Here is a 19,495-nt window from a genome sequence, read left to right on the forward strand (position 1 = left end):
CCCCTTATCTATGGGGCTTTGGGCAATTTCTGTAACTTCCTTGTGCCTTGCTCTCCCTCCACCTGTAAAAGAGGGTCAGTAATGCCTGTCTATCTCACAGGGGTGCCAGCAGGCTGAATTGCAGTTGTTTTGAGATCCAAGGCCCTGTGGCTATGCAAAATATTGGGCTTGTCTCTTCCACTGCTGAGCCGGGGGCTTGTTCCACTGACAGCACTTGGAGGAGAGAACACGCAGTGCTCTCCTGGGGGTGCCTTCTTAGGCTTCCTAATGTGGTAGCCCAGCACGAACAGCGCCGTAAGTGCGGCAAGATGCCCTTGCAGGTCCCCATTTATAAACCGAAAAGGGCCATGCAAGGAGGAGCGAGGATTGCATTGTAATTCCAGTGATTACATTTCTATTTGACCTTGCAACTCTCCGCCGTTTCCCTGAGCCAGCCATTCTTTTGATCGTGTCTCTCCCTCGCTCTTTGGCTCGACAGCTCTTCCCTAATAAATATTTCAGTTCCGTGTAATTCTCATTGTTTGTTATTTATAGGTACGTCAAGGAAGGCCGCTTTCGGATCGAGGAGAGAACGCTGACTGCTTTCCAGTGGCTGTACTCCCCGCAACAGCATCATATTGTCAGCCGAGCTGATCTGGCATCACCAAGCAGGTAAACAAACGGACAGACAGAAAACATTCTTTCCTAAGCACTCAGAAAGGAGCAGTTGCACCTGCGCCGTGGGTGAAAGGGCATTCGGTAAAATCTTTCTAATCTCTGACCCTCCCCTAACGGGGTGTTATGAGCTGATTTCCCCCCCCCCCCCAGCCTGATGGAAGCTCTGAGGCTTCACGGTGCTGCTCCTTCACAGAGAAGAAAAGTGCTCGCCAGCTGCCCCTCCTTTTGCCTTACCATAAGCAATCTGCCCCTGGTGGGCAAAGATCCTTCTGTAGCGGAGGCAAAGGTTACATTGGAAATCCGTATCCCTGCTTCTTCTCATTGCACAGGATTTTGCCCGAAATATTTTGTGGGTTACAGGTTGTAAGAAAAAAGCTAAACGCAATACAGTAGCCACGCCTAAAATGGTGCCAGTAGAGACCACACTCGGGTCCTGATTCTCAGCTACACTCACACCTCTTTACACTGCTCTGGTAGTGTACAGGGGCCTCAGGTAAGTGTTAATGTAACTTACGCCCACTTTAAAGGCTCCTTTGCGGTGTTGGAATGAGAACCAGGTCCTTTGTTTTTTGTACACCAAGGCAAGCAATGATCAGTTAGCCCACAAGTAGCAGCGAACAGCACAGCCATGAAAACCCCCTCACTCCTCACAGATGGCTGTTTTAACACCCGGGCCCAGGAGTCTTGCGCTCAGCAAACACGTTAGACGCTCATACGCTGTCATTGTGGCTGATTTGGGTTAGAGGCCCATCTGCTCAAATGACAGTTTGTCTGCTTGGAAAGGTTGGGTTCCAGTTGCATTGCTGTACGTAGCAGCCAAGACAAATGGCCTTGAGATGGGAAGTCTGCATGACTCAGTAATTGCTGCTGACGGAAGTAAAAATCCTTCATGGCAGCGGGGATGTGCTATTTTTCATACTTGCTTTTGAGGGCTAGACAAGTTTTACAAGTTAGGATCCTGAATAATGAAGGAAAAGCAGATACAGATGTTGCTCATGGTAGCATAAATCAGGCGTAACTACACTGAAGACCAAGCTAGTTGGGAGAGGAGAATCAGGGCCCAAGATGTGTGGGAGCTTGATTCAAAAGCAGAACCGTTTCTCTGGGAGGAAATCTTTTCTTGCAGGTAAAGCCCTGGAATCAGAGATGGGAAATCCAGGTTCTATTCCTGTCTGCCACAGACATCCTGTATAAGCCCTAGTAAGACACTATTAAATCAAAATTCTCCACTCATTCAGGTGCTAGTGTTCTGCTCCCACAAAGCACAGGTGAGAGAGTGATGACCCATGGGGCAAAGTAATTGAGAATCAGTCCTTTATCTCTTTGTTCCTGAGTTTCTTCATCTGATGTTAAAAACGCTCCCTTACCTCACAGAGGGGCTGACTAAATTATTATTTGTGAAGCGCTCTGCACTTCTCTAGCACCTTGCCTCTGAGAATCCCACAGTCTTATTACTGCAGGTGTTCAGATAAATAGATCCTAAATCCAAATCACACCAGATTCTGGAATGCACGGAAGTGACCTGCAACAACTGAACTTTGAAGGCCAGATTGTCTGCTGAAGTAACTTTGTGTAAATCTCTAGTCTGAGGCTGGAATTTACAAAAGAGCCTCAGGTTGCAAGGCACCTCATGGGGATTTCATTTGAAAATCCCAGCCAAAGTTCTTAATCAGTTTTATAGTCTGTCCAAAAACAGAGAACAGAGATACAGCCAGCTGTAATAAATATTGGGTCAAAGTCTCCGCTGGTGGAACTGTCTTGAAGTCAACGGAGTTATTTTAACAGAGTGCTTGGCCTGCTATTCATAATGTGTAGGATGTTCAAAAGCTGTTAAGTGACTTTGGCGCACAAATCCCACTGAGAGTCGCCTCAGCACTTCTGAAAATTCCACCCACAAGCAGTTCAACCAGCTCTACTACATGTACACAGTTTTGCCAATGCTCAGGACCTTGTTTTGAGTCTCCTCATGATATCTGGTTTGTTTCTTAAAGTCCCAGCTCCTGGAGTCACGTGAATACATGAGAATCTCAGCTTTCTTTCTTTCTTTTTTTTTTTTTTTTTTTAAAGTAGGTTTCTGGTCCTTATGGTTGCAGAGAAAAGCTTGAAAACACAATGCAAGTGCACCCTAAAGGCTAAAAGCCAGAAATTAAAGAAAAAGAACTCCAGATTATTAAAAGTTTCATGATTTTAAGCCAATCCCAAATTTTTTGGGGACCTGACTCATGATTTTTGTACACTTGAGGCATATATTGAAAATGAAACAGAAGCAGCAGGCTGCATATCGCATAGACTGAACTGTTGAGTGTACATAAAATATCTGAAGAATATTTGTTCCAATACAAAGATTATTCAGTGCCTACATTCTTTCCTTCAAAGCTCGCTGAAAATACATCTCTGAGCCACTGATCTGAGGGGCACTATAGCTTTCTTTGCCTGCAGTGCATATGCATGGCTGCCATTTTAAATTGAGTGTTTTGTGATAAAACATCAATTAACATAAAAATCTTGTGGGCCGGAAGCAACACATAACACAGTACCTATTTTCCTGCTTTTCAAGAGCCTTGAAGAACATCTCTGCACAGATACACGTCTAAAAGCTTTTCTGTTTTTATTTCAGGAGCAGTTTTGCTCCAGGTACCCTTAAGAGTTCTGAAGTATTTACCTGCATGGATTCACATGAACAGAAATATCAAGACAGGCAAAGAAGAGCTGGAAACAAGGAGAATTTAATGGAGCTAGATGTTCAGAGAGTGAGAACCCTTTCTAACTGGGGGTGAGAGAACTATAATGAAGGGTGAAATTCACCCCATGCAAAGAGCCAGCACAAGCCCTATGTAAGCCCTCGAGATAAGCTCCACTGGGTCTTGGGGCATAACCCACTGTGCGCTGGTGAATTTCTCCCTGTGTGGTGTGGTTTTGTTCAGCTTTGGTAGAACTTTCTGGGAGGAATTTCAGATGTGGTGCTAAGGCCCAGGCCCAGGACCAGACATGTTGGGCATCGTTTTGATCTTGGTTACATGTGTCACTCAGCAGGAAGTCCCGGGAGTGAAGTGAGAGCAAAATCAGGCCTGTTATACCGGTATCTCTCCCCCCCACCGCCCCGTGGAGAAAGCAAATACCACGGTGAGGATATGATGATGTGGAGAGAAGGCAGGATTTAGAACTAAGGGCCAAATTTGCGCAAAGAGCTCTGAGCCAGATTTTCAAGAGGGAGCTTTTCAAAGGCCGAGTGCGGCCCTCAATTCCCACTGACTTTGGGTGCCCTGTGCACCTTTGAAAATCTCCCCCCAAAATGCCCAGGACCCCCAGTTGGGGCCAGATTTTCAAAAGAGACCAGCACCTAGTAAGCCGACCTCTTTTAAAAATTCTGTCCCAAGTCTTAGCAACAAGAAGACTGCTCGAGCACGTCTCTTTTGTGCGTGCTATAAGCCATAATAGTTTCCCTTATTGTTTTAAGAGCAGACGTGAATTTGAATACATATGTCATTCATGTGACAACTGTTTTCTTCAAATGGTGATTTCTCAGCAAGGGACCATCCAGAAGGACTTTGTAATTGCCCCTCTGCAGTTGGCAAAGAGTGTTTATTTTATTTAAATTACTAAGCTGCCTGTTAATTTTAACTGATCTTTGCAAATCACCACCCCTGCTTGCATTAATCTTGCTGTTGATGCATTGTTACCCTAGCTGAACGCAGAACTTAAGTGCAAGAAATGTAATCCATAATTAATGTTCAGTATTGTTAGAGTTAATTCCATTCGATTATTTGATTTTCCCAGTGGGCAGGGAAGTTACTTGGAAAAAATCTATTAAAATCTGTGGAAAGTCAGTGGCCAGATTAAGTGATGCATTGAACGTTGTGTGACGAGATGTGATGTGATGAACAACTTAAGATGGTTAATGGAGTGCATTGGAGACTGCCGAAGCCAGTGCCTCTGAAGCAGGGGTTGAAACAATAAGACAATGGTTCTCTTCCAGGCTCCACCCACAAAATAAGCTCGGCCTGCTCAAGATGCCAGTAATGAGCTGCTGCCCTCAGCAGATTGTGGAGCTGCTCAATATATGATCTTGGATGCTCTCTGGGTTCTGTTTCTTCTTGGTGGGGCTCAGATCTCTTGCTTGGTTCCTTCTGCTTGGCTCTTTCTTGACTGGGGGAAAAAATATATCGTCCAGGTCCACCCCCACCAAAATTTGCAGTCACCCACAATCGACTGTGTAGGTCTTCATAGTACAATACATGGTCTCCCGTCTTACATGCTTGAGCAATGAAATAGTTAGCAATGTTGACCTTTTAAAATGTCGTCATCAGAATTAGCACCCCTGGAAATGAATAGAGAAACGCAAACCTCAGAGCTGTTGCATCAGATTCCCTGCAAACTCAGAGCGTTGCCCCTGTATTGGTGGCAATTGGTTCACGTTTTCCAAGGTTTCTTCCATGGCATCTAGAGATTCCCCTCTTTTAAAATGAAAGTGGCGACTCTGGAGAATGAGAAGGCCGTTTGGGAGCAGTGCTGGTGTGTTGGATCCATGCTTGTGTCCCCCCAATTCAAATCCTGCTTCCAAGTAACACTGTATATCCTGTACGCCGTGATGCTGAAGTTTTAATTTCCTCGGTTTAGTGTTTCCTCTGAGGAACTGTCTCCCTGTATTATTTTTGGTCTTTGCTGGTCTGTTTATTAACGCACTGCTACATCTCTGTATCGAATTGCACCCAACCGCTGTAGCAGAGAGCGTATTTTGTTTTCCTCTCTGCCTTTGGAGATTATTGATAGGGGAGATGCAGCATGTGCTAGGCATTAGAGTGCAAGATGAGGAGCCTGGAAAACCAAGTTCTAGTCCTGATGCTGCCACGGGTGCAGTCTATGGCCTGATGTAAATCAGAGCCTCTCTGTGCTCTGAGAGCCGACAAGGAAAGATCTATATATGAGTACATATGAGGGTAGAAATGCTTCTTATTGCTGTGGTTTTAGACATGGAGACATTTAGCATGTCTGTTGGGCTGGGCGCTGCATGTGTTGCACACCATGCCTCGGGGCTGGAATGACGTGCCTTTTCCCATGACTAGTGACGTCATCACATTTCAAAGCAGGGTTCTAATCGATACAACTCTGAGAGATTAGCTGGTGGCTGTTAGGAGATCCCAGTTCATTTCCTGCTTCTGTACTGAAAGCGTAGACAGATTCCCTAACTAGTCCCGCTTTGCTGCTTTGGTTCAGGAGTAGTTTGAATGTGTTAAGATAGTCTTGATGGACTTGGTCTCCAATTGTCTGACCAAAATAGCCAGAGTACAATAATAGCGAACACTTGTAACCCTCATCGCCCGTAGACCTCAAAACACTTTACAAGGATGGTTAAGCATTACTACTCCCATTTGACACCAGGTCAAATTAAAGTTAAGCGTGCTGCAGGCCCCCCTGGCCGACACCCTGAGAGCGAAGGGCTACGAGGTGCAGCTGGACACCCTGATCGTCGGAGCCCTGGGCGCCTGGGATTCCTGCAACGAGCGTGTGCTGGGGACCTGTGGGATCGGTCGACGCTACGCACGGCTCATGCGGCGCCTCATGGTCTCAGACACCATCCGATGGTCCAGGGACATCTACATCGCGCAAATCACCGGCCACCGACAGTACCAGGAGGCATGATCCAGAGTGACATCGTTCTCCCACTATGAGAAAGGGATCAAGAGACTTTCTCCGTTGGATCATATGAACTGGAACCATAAACTCCCTGAACATTAAATCTCACCAAATGAGGGTCAATCCATCCTCATAATCATATCCACTCGTTATACTCCACGCCCAAACATAGCCACTCTATGAACTTCATACCCTCATATCTCAATGCCTGTACTTTGACCCATCAACCTTTTACCCCCAATCGGGGATATTGCAGATTATGTATTCCTTATGCCACCTGATCTTAAACCAAACTTTGCACCCTCGATAATCTGTACGTTATTCCCTGATAACCAGAAACTTCTATGCTTAAACTCTGTACCATTCACTTTTTTTTTTAACATCATCTTAATAAAATCTTTTTGTATAGAGGTAGGGCCCAATGATGCCTACCAGGATCAGGCCTCATTGTGCTCGATGTTATTGAAACACACAGAAAACCAGTCACTGCCAGGAAAAGCCTATGTATCATCTAGAAGCCTGGTAACATCATTTAGATCCACTTTCATTTCTATAGCTGCCGTTCGTTCACAATATGTTAATAGTAAAGAATCAAGTCTGCTACTTAAACAAAGTGTTTGAAAGCCTTATGAGGGTACATGAATGGGCCAAAACGTCCATCAGAAATGTGATGACCATCGGTAAATTCCTCATTTTTAAATCGAGACTTTCTCTGGGTAATGTGAAGCAGAGGCTTTGTCTGTGTTTGTGTAAGGGGTGACCCTGTGCAAAACGCGCTGGGAGCAAGCGAGATTAAATCCTACAATAGAATCCAAGAAGTTAGAGGTGAAAATGACCTACTAGGTCTTGTCATCCCTATTGCGGGAACGAGTGTAGCATTGCTCATGATGGCATATTTTTCTAGTGCTTTGTCCTCCTGGCTTCTTCTGGCCACCACTTCTGGGCCCTTCCTGTTCTAAAAGGTTCTGCATCCCCCAAATGTTATAAAATCATATAGGGAACAAGCGAATAGGAATAAGTGACAGAACAGTAAGCCAAATGGGCAATAATGTGTTATGTTTGTCAGAGGAAGAGTTAGTCATTGATGGTAAATAAAACCGTGTTGGAACCGAACCAAAACCCACCATTCACAACTCCCCCTGAATTCTGGGGAAGTTCTGAGCTGGATCCAGACTTTGTGACTCAGGCCTATCTCAGTAACTAAAAACTAATGGTGGAATCCACCCCTTTGCAGAGAGACAGCATGAGGACTAGGCCCTGCCAAGACAAGTCACACACCCTAAATGAATACCCTGCTTGTTACCTCAGCACATCAATGCACGGATGAGAAGGAGAATACCCGTCCCTCCCCCAGACTTCCAATGCTACTTCAGTGGCTGGCAGCCACTGCCACAGGTGGATGGCGATCTTCTTCTCTCTTCTCTCAGCTGCAAAGGAAGTAGCAAGGAAGGCCTCTCTTCCGGAAAATCAGTCTATCAGCCTGCTGATCGTATTTCAGCGGCTCCTGCCCATCTCTCTTTGTAGAGCCTGCAACGTACTTTCTGATCGGGGTGCAAATTATGTCACTTTGCATTATTGAGGCGATGGGATACATTCACGGTGACAAGATAATGGCCATTTCTGAATATTGCATTGCGGGTTTTTTATCTCCCTTCATAGCAAGGCTCTTTGCAATTTCCAGACACCCTGGAGTCCTGACAGGGCTTCATTTTCCTTTGATGGAAAAAGCAGTCATGAAGAGCTGACAATCACACGGACCTCTGTGCGGTGACACTTCTTCTGCACAATAACTGCTGTTGGTCACAGGGTGATGTTTACAGGGCTTCAATTAAAGCACATTTTTGGTGCCTCAAGTGGCCTCCCAATCGCAAGATGCTATAAGGAGTTTCAGGCTGTCACAGCGATCGTGTGTCACATTAATAATACCACAGCCTCTATGTTGCCATTGCTTTCTTTGCATAACGATCGCTGACCCTGTCCTGACAAGAGGAGGTACAATTTGGCAGAAGGATTAATAGCAGGTATGCTTAATACGTCTGTATAAATTCACTTAATGGTCCTGTTCAAGAAAAGCCATCTTGGCCATCTGGCAACAAGAACATGGATATTGTTGCTTATGGATTTCACATCACCTGGTTATAGAAATGTTTCAAATTCTGCTCCCACCAGCACCCAAGTAGCCCCTTGTGAGGTAAATGTTCTGCCTGGAAATTCAGACCACATCCTCAGCTCATGTAAATTGGCATACCGCCACTGACTTTGATGGCTCTACACCAGTTTACATCCCCTGAGGATCCTGCCCACCAAATCTAGAGGCAGTACTCCTAGGAATGATTACATCCTGCTCCAGCCAATCCGTGTGGTAGAGGTCTTCTGGGGAGAGATGCCTTTTGAAGTAGGAGGATCCAGCATCACTGCTAGTGGCAAGGGTAGAGCAATGCGGACTCTGAGGTAAGAGTTTGGATGGTGCACACGACATCTCTGAAAATAAGCTAATGGAAATGAAATCAATACACCACATCGAATTTAGCTTATATGAAACTTTTACAAATCCAGGAGGCTTTCAATAGCAATTAAGGCCAGCAAACTCCCCATGTTATCTGAAATACGTATTTGTGCATGAAATTATGTTCTCCTGTGTATACAGCCTCTTCTTCATTTGGAAAGTGTGTGCCGCACGCTTTCAGAGTTATCTAGTTCCGGGTATTTTCGGGTAAGGATAGAAGAGAAAAGGGGACAAAATATGATGTGGATCCCAACCTAAGAGGCATGTAAACAAAATAAAATGAAACCCACCATAAGTGAACACACAAAAGACCAGCTGTTGCTTAGAGCAGTCGCTGACAAAGGTAGAACAGAATTATACACCACAGAATCTGGGATCCTGAGACAGAAAGTTGCCTTGTATACTCGCATTGAGGCTAACTCTGCTCTCAAATTGGTGTAAATCAGGTATAACCCTGTTAAGTGAATGGATCCTCCCAAAATAAAGCTGTCACGAGAGGGGAATCAGACCTGTTTTCCCTTTTTTGCTGCTCTCAGTGGTGTTCACGGTGTTGCTAATGGTGTCTGGTCTATTTAGATGGTAAGCTCTTTGGAGCAGGGACCCTCTTCTGTTCTGTGTTTGTACAGTTTCTAGATTAATGAGGCCTCTATCCGGGTTGGGGTCTTGGGGTGCTACCGAAGTATAAATAAATACACCTCTACCTCGATATAACGCTGTCCTCGGGAGCCAAAAAATCTTACCGCATTATAGGTGAAACCGCGTTATATCGAACTTGCTTTGATCCACCAGAGTGTGCAGCCCCGCTCCCGCGGAGCGCTGCTTTACCGCGTTCTATCAGAATTTATGTTATATTGGGTCGCGTTATATCGGGGTAGAGGTATATAGACAGACTAGCTGAGTAAGTTGTCCACTACAGCTGAGATGGAAAAGCTGGCTTAGGCCTGATTTCTCTAGTGCCTTGTGCTAATGTGTTCACTTCCACCTGTGCAAAGTGGATTAAAAACCTGCCACCTGTTTGAGTGAGTGATGGGAGAATTCTGGTTTGGTAGCAGTTTAGGCCAACTTTTCACAGCTGTAAATAACTATCCAGGGTGCAGAGCAGTGCACAATAACTGGAACAAAAAGAATAACTGGAAACAATATGTAAGATGATTTAGGAACAATGCTCTTTATCTCACCTGCCATGCTGAGATCCTATTTGCTTTCCAAATCCTTACTATTCAAGTACACGCACAATTTTTTTATTAGTTTATTGTCCCAGTGGCCTTTCTCGCTCCAGGTTATTGGGGCACTCTGTTTCTATTTTTAAAAATGGTTAACTTCTTGCTTCCCTACGTAGTCTTTGTCTGTTTCACATAACTTGAGCTGACAGTTTCTTTACCCATAACTATCTCTAGGCATGCTGTGTCTTTGTATGGAGACGTACAATGAACATGAAACCAATACAACTGCAGAACAAGATGACATTATATAATCACATGGCAAATACCATAGTCTGAAATGTTTTACATTTATATGTAAATATATTACATAGCTCTAAAATGTTTGGTCCGATATTAATTTTATCCAGAGTCTTATTTATAGAGGCCTTGAAATACATTAAATGCAAAAGAAAAGGGTCAAATTTGATTGAGGAATTGGAGTGGCACACAAAAGCTTTTCATCTGTAGGTCACCATTTCAACTGGGGCCCATGCCAGTAGTGACAGGAAGTAGTTACCATCCAGTGCCTGTTTGGGGACCAGGTGAAATAGAGTTGGGGACCCAGTCCAGTTCCTAGTGGGCAGATGTCTGAATCTCAAAAGCTAATTCAGCAAGGCACGGTAAGCATTCAAGTAGTCCCATAGGGTAAAATTTTCAATTACACCTAGGTGGCTTAGGTTCTAACTCCCATTGACTTTCAGAGAGATTTAGGCTCTAAAGTGCCCGAGTCACTTCTGAAAATGGGACTTAGGATCCTAAGTCACTTAGATCCTTTTGAAAATTTGCAAATTGACGTCAGTGGGACTACTCAGGTGCTCTACATTAGGCACATGCTGATGTTCATTGCTGAATCAGGCCTTAGAGAGTATGCATTCTAGATTGGGTTTGCGCTGTATCACAAATTAATGTACCAGTTCTTGATAGGCTTTCTGAGTCTGGATTTTTTTGTGTTCACATTGGCCTTTCCACACTAGTGTTGCATAGGAGCAAGCCATCTAACTACTTAGATTGTAAGCTCCTTGGGGCAGGGACTGTCTTTTTGTTCTGTGTTTGTACAGTGACTAGCACAATGGGGTCCTGGTCCATGGTAGGGCTGCCAGGCATCCGGCTTTCAACCGGAACACCCAGTTGAAAAGGGATCCTGGCAGCTCCGGTAAGCACCGCTGACTGGGCCGTTAAAAGTCTGGTCAGTGGCACAGCAGGGCTAAGGCAGGCTCCACGCGGCTCCCGGAAGCAGCCAGCGTGTCCCTGCAGCCCCGAGGTGCTGGGGTGCCCAGGGAGGCTCCGCACGCTGCCCCCGCCCCAGCACTCGGGAACCACAGCCAATGGGAACTGTGGGGGCAGTGCCTGCGGGGATGGGCAGTGCACACCGTGGACGCCCCTCTGCCTAGGAGCTGGACATGCTGGATGCTTCTGGGAGCCAAGCGGAGCCAAGGTAGGCAGGGAGCCTGCCTTAGCCCCACTGCACTGCTGACCCGGAGCTACCTGAGGTAAGCGTCGCTTGCCTGGAGCCTGAACCCCCACCTGCACCCCAACCCCCTGCTTCAGGTCAGAACCCTCTCCCGCACCCTAGCTCCCTCCCAGAGCCTACACCCCTGAGCCCCCCTCCTGGAGCCTACACTCCGCACTCCCTCCCACACTCCTACCCCAGCCCTGAGCCCCCTCCCACACCCAAACTCTCTCCTGGAGCCCACACTCCCTCCTGCCCCAGCTCTGAGCCCCCTCCTGGAGCCTGCACCCCAAACTCCCTCCCACACCCCAACCCCTGCCCCAGCCCTGAGCCCCCTCCTGCCCCGCAAACCCCTCATCCCCAGCCCTGTCCCAGAACCTGCACCCCCAGCAGGAGCCCTCACCCTCTCCCATACCCCAACCCCCTGCCCCAGCTCAGTGAAAGTGAGTGAGGGTGGGGGAGAGTGAGCGATGGAGGAAGGGAGGGATGGAATGAGTGGGGGCAGGGCCTCAGAAGTGGCAGGGCCTCAGAGAAGGGGCGGGGCCTTGGAGAAGGGGGCAGGGCAAGGTATTCAGTTTTGTGCGATTTAGAAAGTTGGCCACCCTAGTCAATGCATAGGGCTCCTAGGCACTTTGGTAACAATACATCTAACAATCTGTGTGTGTGTGTGTGTGTGTGTGTGTGTGTGTATCTGTGCACAAACACTGTAATGTTCACAGGTCTTAAGGTCTGACACTTGATAATATTTTTTTAAAAATCTTATAAATTGCTGCTAAACTTAGTATAAATATTTAGATAGTTCTAATCCACATATATAGATGTTTCTGTATTCTGCAAAATCCAGAATGTTGCGTAAACTGGCCGCCATCCACTAGAGCAGTGTTTTTCAACCACTGTTCCGCGGCACACTAGTGTGCCGCGAGATGTTGCCTGGTGTGCCGTGGGAAAAAAATATTGCGCACTGAATAAAGTATTTTATAATTTTTCATATTTCTGTTTACTTACTATTTCATAATAAAGTAATTATAAAATACTTTCTTTGTGTTTATTTGATTCCTATTCAAGAGAATTACTTTATATATAGTCAATATAGGCACAGAGTTAAATTTTTTAACATTTTCTAATGGTGGTGTGCCTCGTGATTTTTTTCATGAAACAAGTGTGCCTTTGCCCAAAAAAAGGTTGAAAAACACTGCACTAGAGGGCAGGCTAATACTCTAGAGGCCAGATTCTTTGCTGGTGTAGCTCTGCTAACTGAATTAAGCTAGGTCAATATCAGCCATCTTTAAACTGATTTAAGTGCCACCACACCAGGGCGTGGCACTGATTTGACTAAATCTATTTCTAAACCAGTTTGATTAAATTGCTGCAAGTTTGGTATAGACCCGGATTAAACCGCTTGACAGGGTTACACCATTAGCCTGATTTTGACAGCTAGCAGAGGGGATGCAGCATAAACTGGGCTGAGATTTAGAAAGCATGGGTCAAATAGAGGCCAGTAGAATTTTTGCCATTTATTTTAGTGGGGGCTCTGGCCCTTAAGGGCTTTTATTTGAAATCCGGTCATGATCCATGTCTTTCTTTATTTCAATAATCCCGTCACATCCCAACAATGGGGTATGTGCAGTCTTAGAGACTCTGCTTTCAGAATTTAATCAGAAGGGTTTAGGGTTTTTTAATAAACGGCTGAACCCTTCCTTTCTAGAGGAAAACAAAAAGATTGAATAGGCTGGAGGAGTCTCAGCTTTCGTAAATTGGTGTTGCTCCATTGATGTCAACATCAATTTACACCAGCCGAGGATCTGGCCCAATAATTTAATGCTTTAATGACCCTCCCCCTTCATTTTTACCCCTAGCCACCCCTAGTAACTGTCTTAGATTCTCAGTCTGTTACCTCCTTTAAAATGCACATACCTTTATTCCAATTTTTCTAATCTAAATGCTGGCTGAGTCCACACGGGTGGAATAGAGGGGATGGGCACAGATGTATTTTAAAAAAATATTCTTTTGCATCCAACAACTGTCGCCCTAATGCAGTCAAAACATTTAAAAACAACTCTTTTGTCTCCTTTAAAAAGCACAGAAGGATTTGCTGCGATAAACAGCACCCTCGAGCTGTTAAAGCCCCCTTGTGGCAGTGAGTATTGTTGGTGTTTTGCCAAGAGCCCATGGAGCATTAAAACAGCAGGTTAGCAAAGCCAGACACATAATCTACTAAAATCAACAATGCAATAGCTGCAGCTCCACGTCAGGAGCACGGTGTGGCTGGAGCAAGTACATTTCTCTGCATTTATTTAGCCTTGATGGTAACAGTAAGTGTAAATTTTGCATAGAGAGAGCAGCAAGGAAATCAAGGTAAGATACCGTTTGAGTCGTGCTAAATTTGAACTGTGGTCACGATATATAGCAATATTTGAGGACCATGTGGCTATCCATATGTGAAGTAGAAAATGTATACACAGCAGCTCTTTAATGGAAAACGTGTATACATACTGTATAAAGTACATAATTGTCCTTGTCTCTCTACTGTATGTTTGTGTGCATGTAAATTAGGGCACGTCTGGAGGAGCTATTGTTTCAGTGTCTTACAAATATCAATTTGTGTGTCTGTGTTAAATGTGTAATTGAACAGGAAGGCTTTATACATTAGATGCATGTGGACACCAAGAATATCCTCCTTGATTCGAATGTGTGATCTGTATGTAAGCTACCGTCGCATGCCACATTTATTTGGAACAGCAAATGATTTCAAGGCTTATGTGGAAATTTGAAAATTCAAAGGAGGCAACTTCAAAAGGTCTCTTCAGTGCTCTGCTCGCCTATGTCAATGGGGAATTCTTGATTGTTGGTGCTCTTTTCAAATAGCTTTTTTACTAGAATTGTGTAGGGGGACATTCTGCCTGCAGACAGGCACCACCTCTGCGAACATGCATCTCTAAAGTACTGTATGCTTGACATAAATAGGACAATGGAGAAGCTTTCTCTGAATATATATCTTTACTATCGCAGTATAATGTTGTCAGTAGAGACCCTCTTCCCCTTTGTTGTGTTTGTGGAAGATCTCTCGCTTATCTTGAGAAGACAGGGCATAATGCATGCTCATAAAGCATATACAGTGCACGCCACTGCTCTTGTCAGTCTCATCTCTGTGGGCACAGTACAAGCGACGAACCCTGTTCATGTGCTATACCACAGCAGTGATAAGGGATGGGAGATTGGTCATTTGCATCCCAGGTGTAAAAAGGGAATGAGATTTTGTCTTCTATTCTGATTTTGTGTATTCCAGGCACTGCCTGTCTTTAAGACCCTTGTTGTTATAGTATTGCCAGGGACATAGTGTCTGCCCACACGGCACATTATATTCAGGATTGGAAATCAGCCAGTGATTCTAAATTCAGACTAAGAAGTGGGATTCAGACAGCATAACTCAGTTTTTGTGTATAGCAGGTTTAACTGATCTCTTTCTTCCTTTACAATAGATGCCTCTTAAAGGGTAGCTGATGGTAACCCTATGAATAAATATGCTCTGCTTCTATACCAGATCTTTTCTGCACCTCTCCTCCTTCATTCTTTTTTGCTAAGGCTATTTGCATGAAAATAGGATGATTATTTTTGTGTGTGTGAGTCCATCTGCTTCTGCCGCCTGTTCTGCACCTGAAGTCAGAATCACTTGTGTATCACTATTGGCTGTGATGGAAACAGATACATGATCCCAACCTCAGCCTGAGGAGCTAGAGATTAGCCAAAACCAGGGTCATAAATCTGAACCCCTCCAGTTTCATGTGGGGCATGGATCCATGCCTACCCGTGGTTCCAGGTTGGAACCTAAACCAGAAGGGGATTTATTTTCTGGTTCTGGTTTGGATGAAGCTGAAATCTCACAAGAACATTCAAGATCTTGTGAGAGAGGCTGATTTACTGAGATTTCTGACATCATGGTCTGCAGTCTTGCAAGAACATGATGTAGGTATAACCCAGTACAAAATCAAAATAGCCCTGATTTGGCCTTGAATCAGAACTGTGAACCCTGCTTAAACCTAATTGTGATCCAGAACACCTCTCTCAGCCCATCTCCTCTTGGCCATTTGGTTAAACAGTGCGGAGCGTGGATAGATTTAATACGTTACAACTTAATAAGAAAAGTGACCAGAAACCCACCTGCATGTCTTCACCCATAAAAAGAGACTGATTGTAAGGCAACAGTGCGGGAGAACCATTAAGTGGATTTGTAGGGGAATGGTCAGATGGAAAGGGAAGGAGTCAAGACCAGCCCTTTTTGCTTCAGCTGTTGTCGCCTATTAAATACAGATAAATATGAGCTGCAAAGTTAACATAAGAACAGCCATACTGGGTCAGACCAATGGTCCATCTAGGCCAGTATCTTGTCTTCTGACAGTGGCCAGAGCCAGGTGGCCCAGAGGGAATGGACAGAACAGGGCAGTTATCGAGTGATCCATCCCTTGTTGTCCAGTCCCAGCATCTGAGTAGTTAATGCTACTCCAAGCAGCAGCAGCTAAGGGATCACAGCAAAGGATGGAATAGTCCTGAAATATAGCCCTGGTGATGGTAGTGTTAGGGGGAGTCATGTTATAGTATGTCTATGCAGTGGTTCTAGTCTGTTTGCTTGCTTGAGAGTAGTGGTCGTGTGCTCTGGACCTTCAGAGTGTGGTGGGGGAAGCTGCCCTCTGGGGATGTACTGTGTGTGTGTGTGTGCTGCATACTGGATCTTCTGTGATTCAGTGTGGGCGTGTGTGTGAATATGTATGCATATGTGTGTGTGCACACTGCAGTCTGGACCTTCTGGAGATGCAGCGTGTGTTTGTGTATGCACATGCACTGCTTCTTTCAAGGCCCCTCAGAGTTTTGGTGCATCCCTTCCGAGCTACGTTCACGCCCAAGGAAGAGCGTGAGACCCAAAGAACTAGATCCTCTCAGTAATAAAGAGCAGGAGGAAAGAAATACAGAAAATCTGCGATGTATGAACAGATTCTTTCTAAAAAATATGGCCCCGTAGGAAATTTCACTGCTCTTTAATCATTGTTGAAGGGATGGGATTGTAATGTGGTTAGCGCTATGGCCATAAAATGCAGAATAGCACTGCACATTAAAATGGGTTCCAATTAATAATGGTTAAAGAATACATTGAAAGATTGGAAAGCTGTGAAATTTCTTGATCTGTCATCTTTTAAGATCAGATAAAACCCTTGACCCTAGAAAGAGCAGAACCATTGAACACACAGATGTGGTATTGTGGTGTACCCCATTTAAGGATAGTGATGTCCCAGAACCAGTCAACCATGTTCCAAGGCTCAGCCCCTTTAAGAGCAGGCATGCTGGGATGCGTAGTTCCCTGAGGGATCCTGGGGAATTGTAGTCAGAGGGAGGGGAGGAAAATATCAGGTGACAATCGTGTGACCAGCCACAGTATATAAAGGAAGCCTGTTGCTCAGAAAGCAGAGGGATGCAGGAGTTTGCTGGTGGTGGAAATCTTAGTTGACAGACCTGCAGGGAGCAAAGCAAAGCGTGGGTGAAGCCTCAGCTGGGAAAGGCTATCTAGGACTGTGAAGCCCTGGAGGGAAGGATAAGGGTGATGAAGCTCTGGTGAAGGTCTGCAAGGACTTTGGGACGGGCTGGACAGAACTGGTGAGCTTGGGGAAGGGGACTAGAAGACTTGCTTTCAGTGAAGCTTACTTTATGTTCATAAACCAAACCCCAGAAGAGGAGCGGTAATTCAAAAGTGCCAGTCGTGGGTGTTTTTCTTGATGGGTCTGAAAATCAAGGTAGTGGATGCACCTGATGGCAGAGTAGGTAAGCTGCTGCTTCAGGTATATATCTGCCCATGTTCATCCCCACAGCAGGTGAATTTCCACCAGGTGCAAAGGTCTCAAACAAAATCCTGGGCACCCCTGACGCCCCAAGTAAGTGGTGTTACTTGGGTTTCAATATTGCACAAGGTGTCTGCACTAGGGTGACTCTTGCATATGCTGAGTGAAAACATGCATTGTATGTAAACGAAAATGTTTGTATTTGAAATAGATTTATTTGGCTATAAGGGCAGCGCGCGGTATGTTCAAGAGAGACTGGCTCCCAGTATCTCTTTAATCTTCTGAGTAACCAAATTAAAGTCAAGACTGTGCCATGTACCCTGCAATCTCTTACTGTCATCACTGTGTGGTGGGAAAAAGTACAGTGCTAAATGAACTCAGGACAATCACTCCAGCTCCTGATATTTAAAAAGTCCCAGTCTAATAATAATGGTCTATAATCCTTTTTATATTTTTAAGCACTCTCCAAATACTCATGATCTGCAAGAGTTGGACTTGGTTCCAAACTTTCTCAAAGTTGAGGAGTATTTGGATCTGGGCTTTAGGTTAAGGCCCATCTCTAATGTGGACTAAATACTAATTAAACCAAAGAAGTTTTTTGTTAAATAACAACTGCATTGTGGGGAAACTGCACATTCAGCATCTCCACATTGCTCTGCCATCAGTTATACAAGTAGCCAGAGTCCCGGCACTGCTGGGTGTCTAAAAGACTCTTGACTACTGTGTAGCAAGTAGCTGTTTGAGGGTAAATCATTGCATTTTCTGTGAAGTAGGAAGACTAGTAATGGGGCACCTTTTATCCCAGCACTTTCTATAATAGGGGAAGGACCCTGTGATGGGATGTTTACCCCATACTGGCAGCAAGGGGTTAATAGGGCCCTAGAGAGGCTGCGCAGAAAGCAGACAATAGGAGAGGGGCTGCAAGGAACAGCTAATCAGGTCCCAGGAGGCCCATGTAAGAAGAACTGCAGGGCAGAGCCTAGACAGTTACTCCCTGAAGTTTAAGGAGGGAGGACTGGGTGTCTGGCGGGCAGAAGGAAGCTAGCGTCCTGGACAGAGCAGTGCTGCTAGCAGGGACCAGGGAAGCTAGAGAAGAACTCCTGGCTGGCTGCTGGGATTTGCAGGCTGAGGCACTGAGGCAAGGACGAAGAGGGTGCTGGGACCACTGGGGAAGTGGCCGAATAATTGGCTGCAGTCGCTGCTGGGGAACTGGTGGGACAGTTGGACTGCGACACTCGCCCCCGGAAGCGGGGAGCACAGATCACGACACGGCCGCAGGGTTGTGTCATGAAGAGAATGTTGCGTTCCTTGGAGCGATGTGGGTCCGGGAGCAGAAGTGATGGCGGGCGAGGCACTCCTGGGCGTGAATATAGTGATGTGTGGCGCTAATCCCCAAGATGATCAGCAGGAGGCACCAGCATGGTGAGTGGAGCTCTGTCACAGACCCCAACAGCCAACACTCAAACTTGGGCAACTGGAGTTAAGCTTCTAAGTAAGTGGCCTGACCTTAAAAATGCTGAGCACCCCTCAATGTCAAAGGGTGCTGCTGGTGCTCAGTGCCTCTGAAAAATCAGGTCGCTGACCTAGGTGCCTGGGTTTGGGCTCCTAAGTGTGAAAATGTTGTTGGTTGAAGTCCCCTTTTGCTGGCAGCGAGTGAGAGCCCTGTAAGTGTTAGTGTTGTGTGCCTGGCTTGCATGGTGCCATGAACCAAGCTAACTTATTACACAATGTATTAGAATACGCCTGCGGCACTGCCTGATGTGCGGGATTTCTGTATTCCGAGGGGGAGAAGCCTCTTCTGTCCTGAGTCTACTGGGGGTGTTACCCAAGAGAACTGCACGGGCTATGTTCTGCTCCCAGGGTGTCAGAGGAACTAGGAGTTACTTGTATTGCATAGTAGGAGAACCAGGCTTTGGGATTTGGCCCCTTCTGCAGCTTGAAGACAGTCCTTCATCCTCTTAAAAGCTCCTAGGTAACAATGAGATCTATACTCTATTGAGAAGACAGATTAGCATCAATAGACTTTAAATGCTGAAATAGTTAAACATATTGATCTCCACTGCAATCCTGTTGGCTCCTGCCCCTGAGAAATTCAGGCTTTAAATTGTTTTGCCTTCTCTTCCTCTAAGAATGAGATTAGCAGAAGTACAAATACTCGTAGACATTCAATAAAAGCTGATTTTTTTTTTTGGCTATGACCACACACAAAGTCCCTTGTCAA

At 45.5% G+C, this 19,495-nt stretch overlaps 1 protein-coding gene across 1 annotated transcript in view; it reads left to right on the plus strand.

Moving 5' to 3' along the window:
• Window positions 1-308: 308 nt before the first annotated feature.
• The window catches only part of RAP1GAP2 (RAP1 GTPase activating protein 2), a 241,779-nt gene continuing 222,592 nt past the window's right edge, over window positions 309-19,495 (plus strand). The window contains exons 1-2 of the mRNA XM_065418511.1: window positions 309-373; window positions 535-651. Coding sequence (XP_065274583.1) covers window positions 309-373; window positions 535-651 — 182 coding nt within the window. The remainder of the gene's footprint in view (window positions 374-534; window positions 652-19,495) is intronic.

The sequence above is a fragment of the Emys orbicularis genome, chromosome 17 (assembly GCF_028017835.1).
Source record: "Emys orbicularis isolate rEmyOrb1 chromosome 17, rEmyOrb1.hap1, whole genome shotgun sequence".
NCBI lineage: Eukaryota > Metazoa > Chordata > Testudines > Emydidae > Emys > Emys orbicularis.